The sequence below is a fragment of the Salmo salar genome, chromosome 13, assembly GCF_965601325.2.
Source record: "Salmo salar chromosome 13, fSalSal1, whole genome shotgun sequence".
Classification (NCBI taxonomy): Eukaryota; Metazoa; Chordata; class Actinopteri; order Salmoniformes; family Salmonidae; genus Salmo; species Salmo salar.
In genome coordinates this window covers 87,133,198-87,150,889 of record NC_138303.1, presented here as the reverse complement: position 1 = coordinate 87,150,889, position 17,692 = coordinate 87,133,198, and the positions used below count along the sequence as shown (strand labels likewise).

Here is a 17,692-nt window from a genome sequence, read left to right as displayed (position 1 = left end):
TTCAGAGTTAGAGACAGCAGGTGCGGTAGAGAGAGAGAGTCGAAAACAGCAGGTCAGGGACAAGGTAGCACGTCCGGTGAACAGGACAGGGTTCCATAGCCGCAGGCAGAACAGTTGAAACTGGAGCAGCAGTACGACCAGGTGGACTGGGGACAGCAAAGAGTCATCAGGCCAGGTAGTACTGAGGCATGGTCCCAAGGCTCAGGTCCTCCGGGAGGGGAGAGGGTTAGAGGCAGAGAATAGGGTTAGAGGCAGAGAATCCCGGTGGAGAGAGGGGAACCGGCCAGGCAGACAGCAAGGGCGGTTCATCGCTCCAGTGCCTTTCTGTTCATTTTCACACCCCTGGGCCAGACTACACTCAATTATAGGACCTACTGAAGAGATGAGTCTTCAATAAAGACTTAAAGGTCGAGACCGAGTCTGCGTCTCTCACATGGATAGGCAGACCATTCCATAAAAATTGAGCACTATAGGAGAAAGCCCTGCCTCCAACTGTTTGCTTAGAAATTCTAGGGACAATAAGGAGGCCTGCGTCTTGTGACCGTAGCGTACGTATGTACGGCAGGACCAAATCGGAACGATAGGTAGGAGCAAGCCCTTGTAATGCTTTGTAGGTTAGCAGTACAACCTTGAAATCAGCTCTAGCCTTAACAGGAAGGCTAGCACTGGAGTAATATGATCCAATTTTGGGGTTCTAGTCAAGATTCTAGCAGCCGTGTTTAGCACTAACTGAAGTTTATTTAGTACTTTATCCGTAAAGCTGTCCCAACAGCAGAGCTTTCTTTTCAGCACCATGGAGTGAATCCACCACTAAACATGGCTAACAGCGGAGCCTTGTCTGGCAGCGAAACAGTTCATTCAGCCTCATTTACTGCCTTTAAAAAAAACATAGCTGTTATGGCTGACTTGCTTAAACAAATGTGGTTTCCAATGACAATTGAGATGTACAAACTATGGCATAAGGGAACGACGAGCAGATAAGAGTCAATCCTCAATTTTGATTAAGACATTAATGAGCGAGCAATGATGACGTAGTCGATATAACCATTTGTTCAGCACTTTTGAAATGTACAATGACAGAATTCAGAACATTGGCCGTTCTTACAGTATTCTCCCTGTACACCAAGTCAGAACCGTAGGATAAATAAAGGGGGCATATAAGCAGACAATGAAAGCTCTTACAATATTCGACTTACTACACAACATACACTTAGTTACTTTCTTAGCTACAGCATACATATCTCCATAGCATATTACATAATTTATGCAGCAGCATTCAAGACATTTTTGGACTCACCTTGTGCTGTGCTCACTTGAACAGGAAAGTGGCGCGGCGGTCCTTCTTGTGGGCAAATTTTGTCAAACTTTGCAATCAAAGTCTAGCATTCTCTGGATTGATGGTGCTGTCAAGACAACTGGCAACTCTGGGAAAAAAACAAGGTTGAATCATGACGTCGGTGATCTTCAGGTCGCAACTCTAGAAAGAGGCCCGAGTTCCCGACTTACAATTCCAAATGAGATGACCTTTCAAAATGTATTTTTCCAGTCGGAACTAAATTTTTTCCCAGTTCCCAGTTGTCTTGAACTCACTGAAGTCTGAGATTTCCCAGTTCCCAGCTTTGGATGCGGCAGAAGTCATGCTGGATTGACAGCATGGCCAATGTATTCAACCTTCTCTGGCCTATGATGTGTGCAAGTGAATGTTAATCCTTTTAAGCTTGGAAAAGAGAGCTTGCTTTGTGAAATTTACAGTTAGTCACTGATTCCTTCCAAACCATTCATTATTGTTTTGATATGAGCTTATCATTATCTGGGAACTCCTCTCTGAATTTGAAATAATCAAGTGTCCCTCATTCCCATAAGTCCTTTTTTTAAATAACGTATTTCCCCTAAACATGGACTTGGTTCATACAAATTCTGGTTTTGTCCGAATGGCAGATATTAACACTATCGCCCTCTAGTGTTTGAAATCAAATACTCATCATCCACAATTACTTTGCATGACTATCACAATACTTTACCATTTGCACTTTTTCTCTGCTCTGATTAAAATTACAAAAAAAGGACAATGCCTTTATTGCCTATTTGGCAATTCTATTGCACACAACACATCTGAAACATGATTATCATTGTGAAGATCAGGGCTGTGATTTCAAATTGAAGGCAGTCAATTCATGAAGTGATTTTCATTTATAAAAAAAGAAAAAAATAGGGAGTGATAAAACATGTAAAATATGTCCTCTTGGCTGTACTCTAACATAGCATATTTAAACTTATATATATATATATATATATATATATAAGTTTAAATATGTTGACAGTTCTATTAAAATACAAACAAAACTGTTTGACACATTTCCTTTTGAAAATACTAACTGACATCAAGTACAGGGACATTATTCCAATGATCCAAACACACATATCAAACTGGCCAGTTCATAATGTAACATGACCTCCAGGTGCCTCTATGTGGGCTTATTTGTGAGTGTCTAACTTGTGCAAGAGCTGCACACATCCATAAACATTGGGTTTTCACAAAAAGGTTCAACTCAGTAGTTCTATGGTGCTATAAAGTCTTACAAATGCTATAAAAACATTGATATGTGTTAAAACGGCTCACTTGTTTACAAAATGCCACATGGAAAATATTTGCATAGACTGACCGGACTAATAACAGGCATTCGCCACATGAACGTGGCTGACAAAAAAAGCGACAGCATAGCAGTGACCCAAGTAAAGTCCCTAGTTAAAAAAATAAATATTTAGTGTAATGGTCCAGTTTGGTTAGTAACATAATTTGTGGACTCCACAAATTCAGGCTGTTCTGAGGGCAAAGGGTGTTCTTAATGTTTTGTACACTCTGTGTAAGTGCTGGTAAATAAACTGTGTGTTGTGGCTCTGGAAGAAGAGTGTAAAGATGGCTGTTTGTTCTGGTGGATGCAGATGATGGCCTGCACCCTGCTCCCTGTGGGTGTCTATGTAAACTGCAAGCTCCTCTGCAAAGAAACACAAATGACACTAGAGTTCAAATACAGTATGGGTGAGTCCTGATTCTCCATCCTTCTCCGTGTAATGGATTCAAATCGGATTGGTGAAAATATTGGCCGGAGGCGGGAGTTTCCACCATTGGTAAATCCATGACGGGAAGTGTGCAAGTACACACTTGGGGAGAAAGGTGGAGAATCAGGACACATCCTGTGACTAACTGTTCTGAATCATTGAGGTAAAGAGAGAAATAGGCACCTGAAAAACTATAGTTGCTTTAACACATCACATTATTTTCCCCATTTCTGTGGTTTTCCCTTATCCTTTCCGTCCCTCCCACGTCTTTCCACATTCTTCCCCCCCCCCCCCCTTCTCCTCCTGTCGTTCTTCATCCACGCATGTTGTACAGGTCTTCATCCTCAGGGCTGACCTGGCCCACGTCAACTAGCTTGGGGTCGGGTGCAAATTTGGGTTTCCCTGGAAATACCCAAAATATTTGTTTATTTCTTTATAGTCAACGTCAATATCTGATATTAAAAGAAGATGAAGCCAACCGCTTAGATTAAAATATCTTCACATTGATTTGTGTGACTCACCAGCAGTTACTATTACAATCACAGATGGCTCCTCCTCTGTTGGAGCTGGAGGAGCAGCCTCCTCAGCAGGAGCAGATGCCATCTCTTCAGCTATAGGAGGTGGGGCAGCAACCTCCTCTACAGGTGCAGGGACAGCCTCTTCAGCTGTATGGGGTACAGAAGCAGCTTCCTCCTCAACAGGGGCAGGTGGAGGAATCTCTTCAACAGAAGGCACAAGGGCCGTCTCAACAGAAGGCACAAGGGCCGTCTCAACAGAAGGCACAAGGGCCGTCTCAACAGAAGGCACAAGGGCCGTCTCAACAGCCTCTTGCAACACCACTGCGGCTGCATCAGGCTCAGTGTCAATAGAATCCTCTGCAGGGGCCACCTCTGTGGTGGGCTGAGGGGCAGGTTCAGCCTCAGATGGAACACCCTCCTCTATGGGGACTGGGGCAGAGCCAGGTTCAGAGGGAGGAGCCTCGTCAACAGCAGGCACGACTGGTTCAGAGGATCCAGCTTCAGGGAGGGGCTTTGCCTCAGGTATTTCTGTCTCAGGGATTGGAGCTGGTGGGGCTTGCTGCTTCTAAACAGGAAAACATTGGTCAAGTTGTGTTTAATCCATAAAAATATGCTTTTCAACTCCTGAGAGAGCTTTAAAACGGCTTGTTAGATTTATTAATCATTGACCTAGCTACACTGAACAAAAAGACTGTATAAATGCATGTACATGTAAAGTGTTGTTCCCATGTTTCATGAGCTGAAATAAAAGAGCCCAGAAATTTTCCATATGCACAAAAATCTGATTTCTTTCTAATTTTGTGCACAAATGTGTTTACATCTCTGTTAGTGAGCATTTATCCTTTGCCAAGATAATCCATCCACCTGACAGGAGTGGCATATCAAAAAGCTGATTAAACAGCATGATCATTACACAGGTGCACCTTGTGCTGGGGACAATGAAATGCCACTAAAATGTGCCGTTTTGTCACACAATACAATACCACAGATGTCTCAAGTTGAGGGAGTGTACAATTAGCATGCTGACTCAAGGAATGTCCACCAGAGCTGTTCCCATATAACTGAATGTTCATTTCTCTACCATAAGCCGCATCCGTTTTAGAGAATTTGTTAGTACGACCAACCGGCCTCACAACCGCAGACCACGTGTATGGTCGTGTGGCCGAGCAGTTTGCTGATGCCAACGTTGTGAACAGAGTGCCACGGTGGCTGTGGGGTTATGGTATGGACAGGCATAAACTACAGACAACGAACAACTGCATTTTATCGATGGCAATTTGAATACCAAGATGAGACCCTGAGGCTCAGTTTTGGTCAGGTATCTTTGACCAACAGATGCATATCTGTATTCCCAGTCATGTGAAATCCATAGATTAGGGCCTAATGAATTTATTTAAATTGACGATTTCCTCATAACTCAGTAAAATCTTTTAAATTGTATGTTGCATTTATATTTTTGTTCAGTATAGAACACTGCTAAATGCATTTTTTCCACAGTGAAATCAATTTGAGAACATAGAGTAGATGAAAAATAGCATCTATAATGTCAATAGTCTGTTGTACCTCAAGACTGACAGTTGGGGGAGTTACTTCTTTGGGCTTTGATTTAAAGGTTGATGCCACATATGAGGTGGTGTACTGGTTGGCTGCATACATCTTCTGCCCAGTCATCTGCAGAAGAAAAGCCACACATTGTTACAGATATAGGATCTTAATTTGATCACTCTTTTGTTGCCGAGAATGTGCAGGAAATGGAAACTTGTACTGTATTTTAGTTTTACAAAATTTCCACTTTGAAATATCAGACTTCAGTTGCCCTAACAAAAAAGGTATCAACCCCTATAAAAATGTCCACTAATTATAAGCAACATAATAATTTGCATATCCTGTGCTGCAGGATTCTTTTCCTGCTGTAGCAAACTGGCTCAAATTAAAGATCTTATATCTGAATGTCCCTATGGCATATCACAAGAAATCCAGTTTCTGCTTTTAATTTTAGCTCATATGCACATGGACGTTACAAAACAAATTGACATAACAGAAAACTAGATATTGTGCCATAATACAAAATGTGTTTTAACAGTCCAAAGTATTGCATCTTATGACATTTATATAATATTGTGTAAAAAGGCCTTAGTGACAGTCGAAAGGAAGCCGTGGAATTGTTTTATTTTTTCCTGTACATTAATATGTACCTTTACAACAGCCACTGTCTGAGTGGGGTAGCACACGGCCATCCCAACAGTGACCATACCCAGAGGAACCCCCAACGTCATCAGATGTGGCCCTGCAGGGGAAAACAAGTCAGCTACTCTACATGGTGGAACATGATAACAAAGAGACATTTGGCAACCTGCTTATTCAACCATTCTACTGCGAAGGGTACATTTTGGATTATCTACAGTGCCTATAATTAGTCTACACCCCCTTGAACTTTGTGCAGATTTTGTAGCATTACAATGTGGGATTAAAATAGATTTCATTGTCATTTTTTGTCATGATCTACACAAAATACTCTGTCAAAGTGGAAGAAATTACCATTTTTAAAGATTAATGAAAAATAAAACACTAATATAGATTGATTAGATAAATCTTCACACCCCGCTGAGTCAATACATGTTAGAAACACCTTTGGTAGCGATTACAGCTGTGAGACTTCTTGGGTAAGTTTCATAAGAGCTTTGCACACCTGTATTGTGCATATTTGCCCATTATTCTTTTCAAAAATCTTCGAGCTCTGTCAAGGTGTTGGGGATCATGACAGCAATTTTCAAGTCTTGCCATAGATTTTCAAGCATATTTATGTCAAAACTGTAAATTGGCCACTCAGGAACATTCACTGTCTTCTTGATATGCAACTCCAGTGTAGATGTTTCTTTGTGTTTTAGGTTATTGCCCTGTTGAAAGGTGAATTCCTCTCCCAGTCTCTGCTGTAAAGCCGACTGAAGTAGGTTTTCCTCTAGGATTTTGCCTGTGCTTAACTCCATCCTGTTTTTTTTATCCTAAAAAAATTCCCCAGTCTTTGCCAAAGTCAAGCATACCCATACCATGATGCAGCCACCACCATGCTTGAAAATAAGGAGGCAGTTAATCAGTGTTTTGTTGGATTTGCCCCAAACATAGGCCAAAAAGTTTATTCCGTTGCCATATTTTTCTGCAGTCTTACTTTAGTGACTTGTTGCAGACATACGCACATTTTGAAATTATTGTATTCTGTATATTGTTCTTCTTTTCACTGTCATTATTGTGGAGTCACTGCAATGTTGTTGATCCATCCTCAGTTCTCAGTTCAATCACAGCCATTGAACTCTGTAGCGGTTTTAAAAATCACTAATGGTTACCTAGAGCCTGAAGTATCAGCTATTATGCTGCAAGGATTCTCTTAGAATGGTGATCTATGTATTTCAGAATTACACTGTACGGTCCATCTGGGGAACCCAACTTCTTGGTTTAAACTGAGCTTTTTATTTATTTATTATTTGTATTTTATTTTTTTCTGTTTATGTTTGTTTAAAATGTATGTATTGAGAGACGCAATGAGGGGGATGGGGTGAGAGAAGCGCTGAGCGGGGAGAGGAAAATGGTGTGTGTGTGTGTGTACGTGCGTGCATACATACGGATATGTGTAAGTGAGGGCAGTTTTTTTTGTTGCCTTGTCTTTGTTGTTGTATCTCTTAATATGGGTGAAAATTGTGAAACTCCAATAAAAAAAAAAATATATATATATATATTTTTAAAAAATCACTAATGGCCTCATGGTGACATCCCTAAGCAGTTTCCTCCCTGTCCTGCAGCTTAGTTCATAAATTCTACTGCATCTTTAATGTGTCTGGGTAGTTTAATGCATCATCCACAGCATAAGTATTAACTTGACCAAGCTTAAAAGAGATATTCAATGTCTGATTTGTTATTGCTACCCATCACTGCCATTCTTTGAGGTCTTCGAAAAGCTCCCTGGTCTTTGTTCACTGAACAAACATAAACACAACATGTAAAGTGTTGGTTCTGTTTCATGAGCTGAAATAAATAATCCCATACATTTTCCATATGCACAAAAAGCTTATTTCTCTCAAATTGTGTACACAAATTTGTTTACATGCCCTATTTCAATCCTACTTTGTAACGCAACAAAATATGCAAAAAGTTCAAGGGGGTGTAGACTTTGTATATGCACTATATAATAAACTGCTGGTCAATAATCTGGGGAGTATTCAGTGATGTAATGCAGCAACTCATAATTACCTTTCCTTGCCAGGATCAGACCAGCTAACCCAGAGACTGTGATCACACTAACCCACTAACCCTCAGGAAGAAACCAGGAGGAGGATCTCTCAGGAACTCATATGTATCTAGGGAAAATAGACATGAAAAACAAAGTTGTTAGAGATTGAGATACTAGAACAGACCTACTGATGTGTCAACAGAACTCCCCCACTCCTCACCGTGTCCAGCAGTATAGACTGTTACAGCTCCAACCTTGACAGAGGTATAAGCATTCTGGAAAACAATGGTCAGAAATGAGTACAAAATAAAACTTGTTTGCAAAACAAGCCAACAGAGCTATTACAGGATCACAAAAGCTGCCATTTTCAGAAACTCCCTCACCGTCTATTGATCTCATGGCATCTCTAACACAAAATGAGAGTTCTCAGTAAAAATAGACAATTACTATAACTGAACTAAAGAGCCACTCCAAAACTTCCAGCATGTCATTCTTAAAAACCCATATTGATGAATATTCAAATGAGCTAATACAACCAACAGTCAGCAGTGATAAGAGGCCATCAGAGCCATATAGTGTAAGTATACCTTAACGGCTCTAACATATGGCTGCAGCCCCACTCGGACCACACCCAGCCCACTCTGCAGATCTCTAGGCTGCTCATCCATGTAGTGATTTGCTGGAGGGTCTGGAGCATAGATGGACAACTAAGAATAGTACAATAGATCATCATCAATTGATCGTCAAATGCATACAGCAAGAAGCATGGTGGTAATAGTCAAGTACATCCCGGTTCTTGAGTAAATTGAACATCATCTTGGTCATTTGATTACCTCTCTAGGGGAGAGCCGCACGGTTTCTGTTTTGTCCTCACTCATGGCATAAACTTGAAACGAGGCCATTCCCATTGCTGCGGAGATCGCCGCCAGCTTCACTACCTGCAGACACACAAACCACAGACTTTTGTCAAGATAGTCCTAAAGTAATCCATAGTTTTCCTGTCTTATATTCACATCTCATCAGTTATTGAAGAGGCACAGTTGAATCTAATACAATACAGGCCAACACCCGTTTTGTGCCATCTAGTGCTAATACTATGGACCTATAATTGGACAATATTCTACTGTAACTGATGATGAAAATGATAGGCCTAATTATAAATATTCTAATGGAAATTATAATACTGTTATGCATAGTATTACAATTATCAGAACAGTACTTTACTTCATGAAACCACGGTTTCAACATTGTTTTTAAACTAAGAATGCAATATCAATGCGATACTGATCAAAGAGATAAGACATTGAACTTGTTGAGCAGGGCTCTTCTAGATTAAAATAATTAAATGGATAAAATAAAGATACATTTAGGACAGATTAAGAAGAGGTGACCTCTTTCACATTGAAAGAGTAGGCTATCTATGCTAATCCTGAAATATACAGGGAAACACTTGGCTACATCCATTCTATATCTACTTTAAAATCCACATTCGTAGCTAACGTTAACTATATAGAATTTAGAGTCAGACCACAGCAATTTGCGTTTGTAGCTACAACATGTTCTAAAAGGTGCGTGTAGAAAACAATGTTGTATTCACGCAATTCTGGTCGATGTGTTGGCACATAAATACACACATGTAAACGGATACATTATTCGACCTTTTTAAAACAACCTTAGAGTCCCAGTTCAAACTCAAGGAAAACATTGCTTAGGAAAGACTTGCACTGGACAAATACTTACTGGAGCCATTATGGTACCGCCCCTCAGTGTCCTACCGGTGGCGACAAGGGACCAACTTTATCATAGGAAAACGCGTTAAATCCTGTTAATCTGTAACCACTTTCGTGCCCTCGATGGCACTGTGCTATCGTTACATCAAAGATTTGTGTAACTAAACCCAGATAGACCACAGCCCGTCTTTTCCAAGGGAACAAATTCGTCATTAGTGGGCAGAACAAGCAAAGAGATGGACAGAGCCAAGCACCAGTTAGCGAGTTCCTATTGGCTCGTTCTAGCTGTATTACATATTTGCGTTAGTGAACGCCTACTCTGTGGAGTACGCCTTTGCACTCCTTCCAAACAACGCAATATTTTACAACTTTGGCAAAAGGTAAAGTCTACAAAACTTAGTCCACACTGTTCATAACAGATTTTAGTATTGGGAACAGAAAACTGTTTTGAGATAAAATGTTTAATCAATGACAAAATGTGCGGAATGTTGACCAAAATCAATCTCCTTTCATCTTCTCCCACTGCCAGCCACTAGGCTCAAGGAAAACAATGTTTAGTTGTGAGTGGAAACGCCAAGCGGATGCTTCACATTTATATATTCGGTGAAACATCTCTCCTTGTTCTTCCATCATTGATTGGACTGGGTTCCGGTGTTGTGCCGAAAATCTCCCCCTAACAGAACCCCCCCCCCACACACACACACCTTTTATAATTTCCTTAATTTTGTGGCTAGGGTCAAATACTTTCTGTGGCACACATCAGAGTCAAATACTTTCTATAGAACAAACTTCACTTCAGGATAGACAACCAAAATTAATAATGAATGTATGTGTATTATATTTAACAGAGGAGGGAGTAAAATGTTGGCAAGCAATAAACATTTCACAACAACTATGGCTGAATTATTATCCTTACACTTTCAAAGATACTAGTCGAATAAGACATGGGAGAGATGACGAATTTTGGCAAAGATATGTATTTATAGACTAATAAAAATCAGGGGCGGATTTAGGTACGGGCGACATGGGCAGCCGCCCAGGACTTTCTGCTACTAAGATTGCCGCCACCGGGCCATACAATCTAGAACCGCCACATACACTTGAAACAAATAGCCAAACCGAAAACTGCAGACAAAAATGCTTTCTGCTACTAAGATCAGTGAAATGTAGGCTAAACTGACAAAGGAGTGAAGAGCAGAAATCTCAACTAGCAAGCAAGTCGCAGCAATGAAGAATGCGAAGGGGGGGGGGGGGGGGGGGGAGAATTCTGGCAGGGGGGAGATGTTCGGCACAACACCGGTACTATTTACATTTGGATGCAAGAGCTCCACAATACTTTTGAGCTAATATTGGATAAGTAGAACAGGAGCTCAAGCTGTTGAACCTTTGTGGTGGCGGTATCAGCTCCAGTGAGCTTCTGCCCAAGTTAAGCACTGTTTACTGGGCAGTGAATAATGACCACTATAACAATGACATACACATAGCAATGTTAATCAGTTTTCTTTATTTAGAGTATTGTTCTTCATTCCTGAAAAAGCCTGCCCATTATGTGGGTCCCTAAGAGCAGGGTTGAATATCTACTTTAGTTCAGAGTACCGTTTTTGTTATCGAAATAAATAGACATGAATGCATTTATTTGTGCAGTAATTCAGTTTATTGGTTTTACAACTTCAGTTTTACAACCTCGTACTGTATATATTTCTGAGAAACAAAAAGGCTACTTTTGATTCATAGGAAGAATAAATGTATTTCTCTTTCTTGATAACACTTTTTTAATCAGTTAATGTACAGATAAACAGATAATAATATACTTCCAAAAAAGAGCAATATGTTCCTTTTTTTAATGTCGCAGTGCAACTTACATCTTAGCTACACACCTGCGCAGTTGTACTATGAGGTGCACACCTCCAAAAATAACACAGTGGAACCCTGGACAGATTGGGCAGATTTCATGTACAATGTTTTAAAACATTGTGAGAACAATTACATTCTGGTTAAATGAAATACATTCTACAATACATGTACTGCTATTCATAAAATTTGAAAGTTGCGAGCAACAACTTGAGAGTAACTGCTGACACGTTTTATAAATGTTAGTAGCCTAAATGTCTAATATGACATGTAGCCAAACAATGCAGGGCCTGTGTATTCATACTGTATAATTTGAAGTAGATTATACTGTATAACAAATGTACTGACACCTAAAGGCATTTTAAGTATCAGGACACAACACTGGATGATAACTGGAGGTGAATTGAAGAAATGTCAATATCCTGCCAGGAATAAGGGAACATGTATTAAGCAGCACAAAGAAAAACATTATAATTAAAATTTGATAGAAATGACATATTCCATCACAGGTAAAAGAAAGTCCAGAAAATAGGCCTAAAAAGAAACAACCAAGTATGTCAAACTTTAAAAATGAAAAATGTGTTATGAGTTGTTGATCATGTATTTTGCGCAGAAGGAATGCAAACACATTGAAGTACTGCAGTACTACTTCTTAACCTGTAGAAATAAACAACTTAAGCAAATACAAATCATCGACACAATTTCTGGGATCTTTTGAAAATAAGCCAGTACATTCACATAAAATCAACAGAGACACAGAAAGGGAACAGAATACATGAGCAAAACTCAGGACCTGAATCAACCCTGAAGATCAGGAGATAACTTCTGTGACAGGTGGAGTGAAGCAAAAACAGTCATTCAGGAGACGCAATGCTTTTTGTCTTTTATATACTTTTTCTAAGAAAAATATAAGTAAAAAGATTCTGTCGTCACAGAATCTAAAGATTGCATTCACAAGTATATAGTTCACAGTTTTAAATAGAGGGTGCTGCTATGCAAACAATATAATATTTTTCTTTAACACATTTCTCAACCCCAATGGCCACATGTACATGTTTACTACCATGCAGATGTTTGATTTCAAAAATAAATCTCACCAACAAATGCTATAATGATTGGCAAAATCAAAATAGCTACAAAGAGACATATCAATAAATGTAAAAAGTGTCATTCCGGTGAGCTGTGTTTGGCTAAACTACTTTGTTTAAATGTCAAACAAAATGTACATAATTATACATACATGTTAAACATGCAACATCCGTACATACAACAAAAATGTGTAATAAAACCCTACTGAGCTTCATACACTAAAAGCCCAAATACCTCCATCTCTTTCTCTCACTCTCTCTTCCTCATACACCCCTCTCCTCTCCACACTTATACAAACATACAGTGCACACACTTTTACACAGATTGGGTCTTTCTTTCTGGGGGCTCAGGGTCACACAGTAACATGTTGGCCCAGTAGGGGGGTGCATTGTTGTAATCAGAATGATGCCTATAGCCCGTCGCTACATAGCTCTCTCTTCAAGCAGCATTAAAGGGGAAATAAAAAATGAAATAAAATCAAAGCTTGCTTCCTCTTAAGCAAGGAAATAAATAACAAAAATGACAATCGAAGAAAAAAATGCACTGCATCAGCCAAAAACAGTTCTCGTCTTCTTTTTGTTGTTAAGTTCTCTTTCAATCTATCATCTGTTGCATTTTCTGTTTTGAAGATAATAATGAAGAAGGATAGTTTCTCCACACATGCAAAATGGCACCCCGTGGGAGCCTTATTTTATCCAATATACAGTATATACACCGACCGTAACTCTCTTCTGTTTGACCTCAGTGCAGTATGTACACATATTACAGTGATTGGTTTGTCAGTTCATTTGCTGTGAATGGTGACGGTAGACCCTGGCTGCATCGACGATTGGGGGGAAAGAGATGATTGCATGATTCCACAGTGTCTTCCTGTTACTCTGTATCTGAGCACTCAAACATGAGTTTCGATGAAGGAATGGGTGTGCATCATCAGAGGTGGAGACAGGGGAGAGAGGTCGGAACCCTCAGGGTGAGACTCTGTCGGGGCAGAGCTAAACTCACAGATGTCCACAAAAAGCTCATGGTGTTGCTGCTTCCACTCCTGGAACTTCTGGGAGTTTAGACTGGGGTCGTCCAGCACTTGGCTGATAATGGCCAGATCACCCTCTTTGGCCTGTGGGAACACATCAGTTAGTGTTTGGCTTACATACCACCTAAATGACCCCACTCATATGCCACCCCCCTCGCATCGCTATAGACAGCCACCTGTTGGACCTGTAACATCCTATACCATTCATATTTGCCCTTTGCAGTGTTTTCCCTAAGCGCTGGCCGTCGGCTAACCAGTCGATAACAGACTGATTATTGTCCGGCAACTTTTTCCACTTCATAAATGAACTAGGCTTCTTTTCATTTAAAAGTTTAAATTCGCTAGTCAGAAAAGTCAGTATAGCCTTCTCCCCCTAGAATAAACGATATGCATCTTCTAGTGACCTATTGGTAGGAAAGGTGCCTGTCAGTCATAAAGCGAGCGATGACAGGGAAACACTGCTGGTTTGTCAGTCTGCTGTCTGTCCCAACTCTCGGTACATGCTTCTTCATCGTCTCCTGTGAGTGAATTTACACGCCCCATGTAATGTAACTGGTAATGATGACTTGAAATCCACTTAATTATTGTTTTGTGGCACATTCAACTATTTTCTTTTGTGTATTTTATATAGCCAGCCACGGAGTCGGGGCACAGGCTATTTCCTGTGCTTTGATTGAAGATCGAACAGCAAGTGTTGACTAGTTTATAAAAGGTGTCGAACTGACTGAATAAAGTCAATCTCCAATATACTTTGCTATTCATAAATCATACAATGTAGTTACATGTCCATGGTATCTCATCGGAACAAGTAAACCAAATATCTTGTTTGTATTTTCCTAGGACTTGAAGCCCATGTCGAAACTTGCCACAATATACTAAATTGAAAGTGTTGACTCGACTAGTTTTTCTGACTATATTACTAAGCTACCGCCTTCCCTCTAAGTCCAACCCCCAGTGAATGATTGACAGGTCTAAAACCCCACCAACTCTGAAACATCCAGCCCCCTCCACTGACAATCCCACCCACAGTGAATGATTGACAGGCCAAACTGTTAAAGGGATAGTTCCCCCAAATTACAAAATTACACACTGGTTTCCTTACCCTTAGTGTCCACAGCCACAGAGCCAATAAAATACATAATTTGAAGAACAAACATCATTGTGGCAATTCATATCTTGCAGCAAAACTATAAATATGACTTTAATCTCAAGAGAAGACAGGTTAAAGGTTGAAAAAATAAGCTTATTTTACCTAGGCCTAGATGATATCCAATACAACTAACAACACACTGAATTCATACATTTTCAGTCATTTTAATTGCTAAGTCATGTCTTTCTACTCAGTACCACAACTCATATAACCAATCTGGAATGTAAAGTCATACAAGCATTTCGCTACACACGCAATAACATCTGCTAAATATGTGTATGTGACCAATACTATTTGATTTGTTTGTTTGCTGTGTATTTTGGATGGAATCAAGGCATTAAAATGTACCAGAGGCCACCAAAATAGAGCTTGTTCTGAAAAAAAAAAATTCCAGGAGGGAAAGCACCTCCGGAACCCCAAAGTCCGAAACTCCCTGGCTGGCTACTTTTCATATTTGACTGGCTACTCCATATACTTGGGGAAAACACTGCCTATGACTGCCCCACAGCCTGCCCTGTGGATGTGTCCCTTCCTCTCCGTACCTTGAGCGTGCTGCGCAGGGCACGAATGCGGTGCAGCTTGTCGTTGATGACAGGGTCATTGCAGCGCTTGACGAAGGAGCGTCTGAACTCCTGTTTGGTGGAGGGCCTCTGCTCCCCCAGGGCAGACAGGCTGGCCTGCTCTATGGAGCGGTACAGCTCATGAAAGCCATCCACTCCCTCATGATCATGGCCTCGCTCTTTAGACCGAGAATCTGAGCGGGGAAATTAGGACAGGATTTCTAAGCTCTGTACTAAACCTTATTCAACCATTTTAACTTGGATAAAAGCTTTACAAAGTACCTTGTCTAGGGTTGCAAAATTCTGTGAACTTTCAATAAATTCCCTGGTTTTCCAGAAATAGTGGTTGGAGGATCCAGGTTTTCTACATACTCCTAATTCCAGGAATCTTCCAACTGGGATTTCGGGAAAACCAGGGAATTTATTAAGTTCACAGAATTTTGCAACCCTAACCATGTCATCAAATGAGTATATAATCAAGGCATAAACAGGTATATGTGTATTTTTTAAACAGTAACTTGAAATCTGAGGAGTCCTAAAGAGAAGCCTGGTGAGAGCAGGAAGTACCTTGTTTTTTTTTGGAGTTGTGCTTTCTGAATGGCACCTCATCGTCCTCACTCCTCTCCTCTGAGGGTCCTGCTGGGCGCAGGCTGCCCTTGATGCCCTGCACGTCTCTGTTCCGGGGCAGGCTCTGGCTGCGCTGCTTATGGGTACAGTGGTGGAGGCGCTGCTCGCGCTCCTCTATGTCCACCAATGGGAAGGGCCCATCTCTGTCAGGTTGCCGCCGCCTCTGGGCGGGAAGCGTGGCCTGACGCCGGCGCTCAGGGGACATGAGCAGCTGACCCATTCCCATGTGGCCGCTGCCGTAGCCTCCGTCGCCCCTGTCACCCTCCCCCGGCACCGTCTGCAGGAAGTGGAGGCCCGAGCTGGTGAGAGGCGTCTCGATTAGGTCCTGCCAGGAGCGGCGTTGGGTGTCACGGAGGGTGGGGCGGCAGCCGGAGGAGTGGGTGCTCACGGGGAAGTCCGGACGGGAATCCTCAGCAGAGGAGTGGGAGTACGTGGACTCACTGGAGAAGTGGCGCTCAGGGAATGGACTGGAGGAGTTCACCTGGAAGGGCACCAGTGGACAGAGGTATTTAATGATAGGGTCATTATGTATTGTATGAGTGTAAGCATAAGTGTGCGTATCAGTGGAGGCTCCTCAGAGGAGGAAGAGGAGGACAATCCTCCTCAGTGAATTTCATTTAAAAAAATGTTTTGAAACATTTAAAAAGTTATCCTTTTCAGATAAAACTATACTAAATATATTCATATGTCACCAAATAATTGATTAAAACACACGGTTTTGCAATGAAGGTCTACAGTAGCCTCAGCAGCACTCTGTAGGGTAGCACCATGGTGTAGCCGGAGGACAGCTAGCTTCCGTCCTCCTCAGGGTACATTGACTTCAAATGGTTCTCACCCCCTTCCAGTAATCATGACAACTTCCAGAGGACAACCTCCAACTTATCAGAGCTCTTGCAGCATGAACTGACATGGTGTCACCCAATCAAAGGATCAGACAATTAATATATTACTGAAAGCATAAGCTACAGCTAGGAGAGACTCAAGGAGAGAGAAAGACAATATACATTTCAGAAAAATAAAAAAACACTTTGTTTCACAAATGCAGCTAGCTAGTTTGGCCTACTCAAACACCCTGCTCAAACAGAAGGATGCTATGTTAGCTAGCTGGTTATGACTATCCAACACAACACTGGAACTCTTCCAAGTCAAGGTAAGCTTTTGGTTTCACTAATTTATTGCCACCAGGATCTGTCGGTGTAACTGCTAAACTGCTTACTGACTATACACCGTAACGTTACTGCATGATTGTAGTTGGTTTACTAACACATTAGTTCTATAAGCTATGTTGTCTATGACGTTACTTTAGCTAATATAGTGACAATGATGTAGGCTGTGTGTAGCGGTTATGATACGGTTTGGCTTAAAAAGGTTTTTTCGCCTGGTCACAGACAGCTGATTTGTTGTGCATTGAAGTCCACATACGAAGGGAAAAGGTGAGAGGGGGAGAGCGCATAGATGCGAGAAAGAATACAACGTGGCCGCTATGAAAGTTAACTGTGTTTACGTGTGATCAGGGGTGCATTCATTTAGCTGATTCTGTCGAAAAACATTTCATAAACAGAAGCAAACGGAACGAAAATGGGAATAAACATATCTGAATTTGTCCAATAGAAACTCTCGTTTGCAACTGTTGGACTAATGATTACACCCTAGATCAGCTAGACGCAGGCAAGAGGGTGCAAGGTGGTTTTGAATGTGTCACTGTCTGTCCATGTGTCAGTGTCTTTTCTCTCTACCTGTAGCAAACTCATGATGGGTATAGGGAAATTAGAGTATCATGTAGTACTGTAGCTTAAACCTATCAATGTTACATTGAACTGAGTGAATGGAATATGAATGACAGTCATCCAATATG

At 41.0% G+C, this 17,692-nt stretch overlaps 2 protein-coding genes across 5 annotated transcripts in view; both read right to left on the bottom strand.

Moving 5' to 3' along the window:
- Positions 1-2,052: 2,052 nt before the first annotated feature.
- LOC106567802 (uncharacterized) lies at positions 2,053-9,730 on the bottom strand. 3 transcript variants are annotated; one of them, XR_001320177.3, is made up of 10 exons: positions 9,541-9,730; positions 8,634-8,738; positions 8,388-8,507; positions 8,021-8,075; positions 7,821-7,927; positions 5,774-5,865; positions 5,142-5,249; positions 3,582-4,143; positions 3,244-3,462; positions 2,053-2,996 (listed from the first exon to the last, which is right to left on the bottom strand). XR_001320177.3 is itself a non-coding variant. In XM_014137552.3 (9 exons), the coding sequence occupies exons 6-9, from the start codon at positions 5,852-5,854 to the stop codon at positions 3,374-3,376; spliced, it is 840 nt and encodes a 279-aa protein (XP_013993027.3). In that variant the 5' UTR covers positions 5,855-5,865; positions 7,821-7,927; positions 8,021-8,075; positions 8,388-8,507; positions 8,634-8,738; positions 9,541-9,730; the 3' UTR covers positions 2,053-3,373. The 3 variants fall into 3 exon arrangements, 2 of the variants coding, with proteins under 2 accessions (XP_013993027.3, XP_013993030.3); XM_014137552.3 differs by having other exon boundaries at positions 2,053-3,462; XM_014137555.3 differs by having other exon boundaries at positions 2,053-3,462; positions 8,388-8,488.
- Positions 9,731-11,161: 1,431 nt separating this feature from the next.
- The window catches only part of LOC106568034 (connector enhancer of kinase suppressor of ras 2), a 77,593-nt gene continuing 71,062 nt past the window's right edge, over positions 11,162-17,692 (bottom strand). For both annotated transcript variants that reach the window (XM_045692308.2, XM_045692307.2), the window contains 3 exons: positions 15,778-16,318; positions 15,193-15,404; positions 11,162-13,584 (listed from right to left, as the gene is read on the bottom strand). In XM_045692308.2, coding sequence (XP_045548264.2) covers positions 13,363-13,584; positions 15,193-15,404; positions 15,778-16,318 — 975 coding nt within the window. In that variant the 3' untranslated portion in view covers positions 11,162-13,362. The remainder of the gene's footprint in view (positions 13,585-15,192; positions 15,405-15,777; positions 16,319-17,692) is intronic.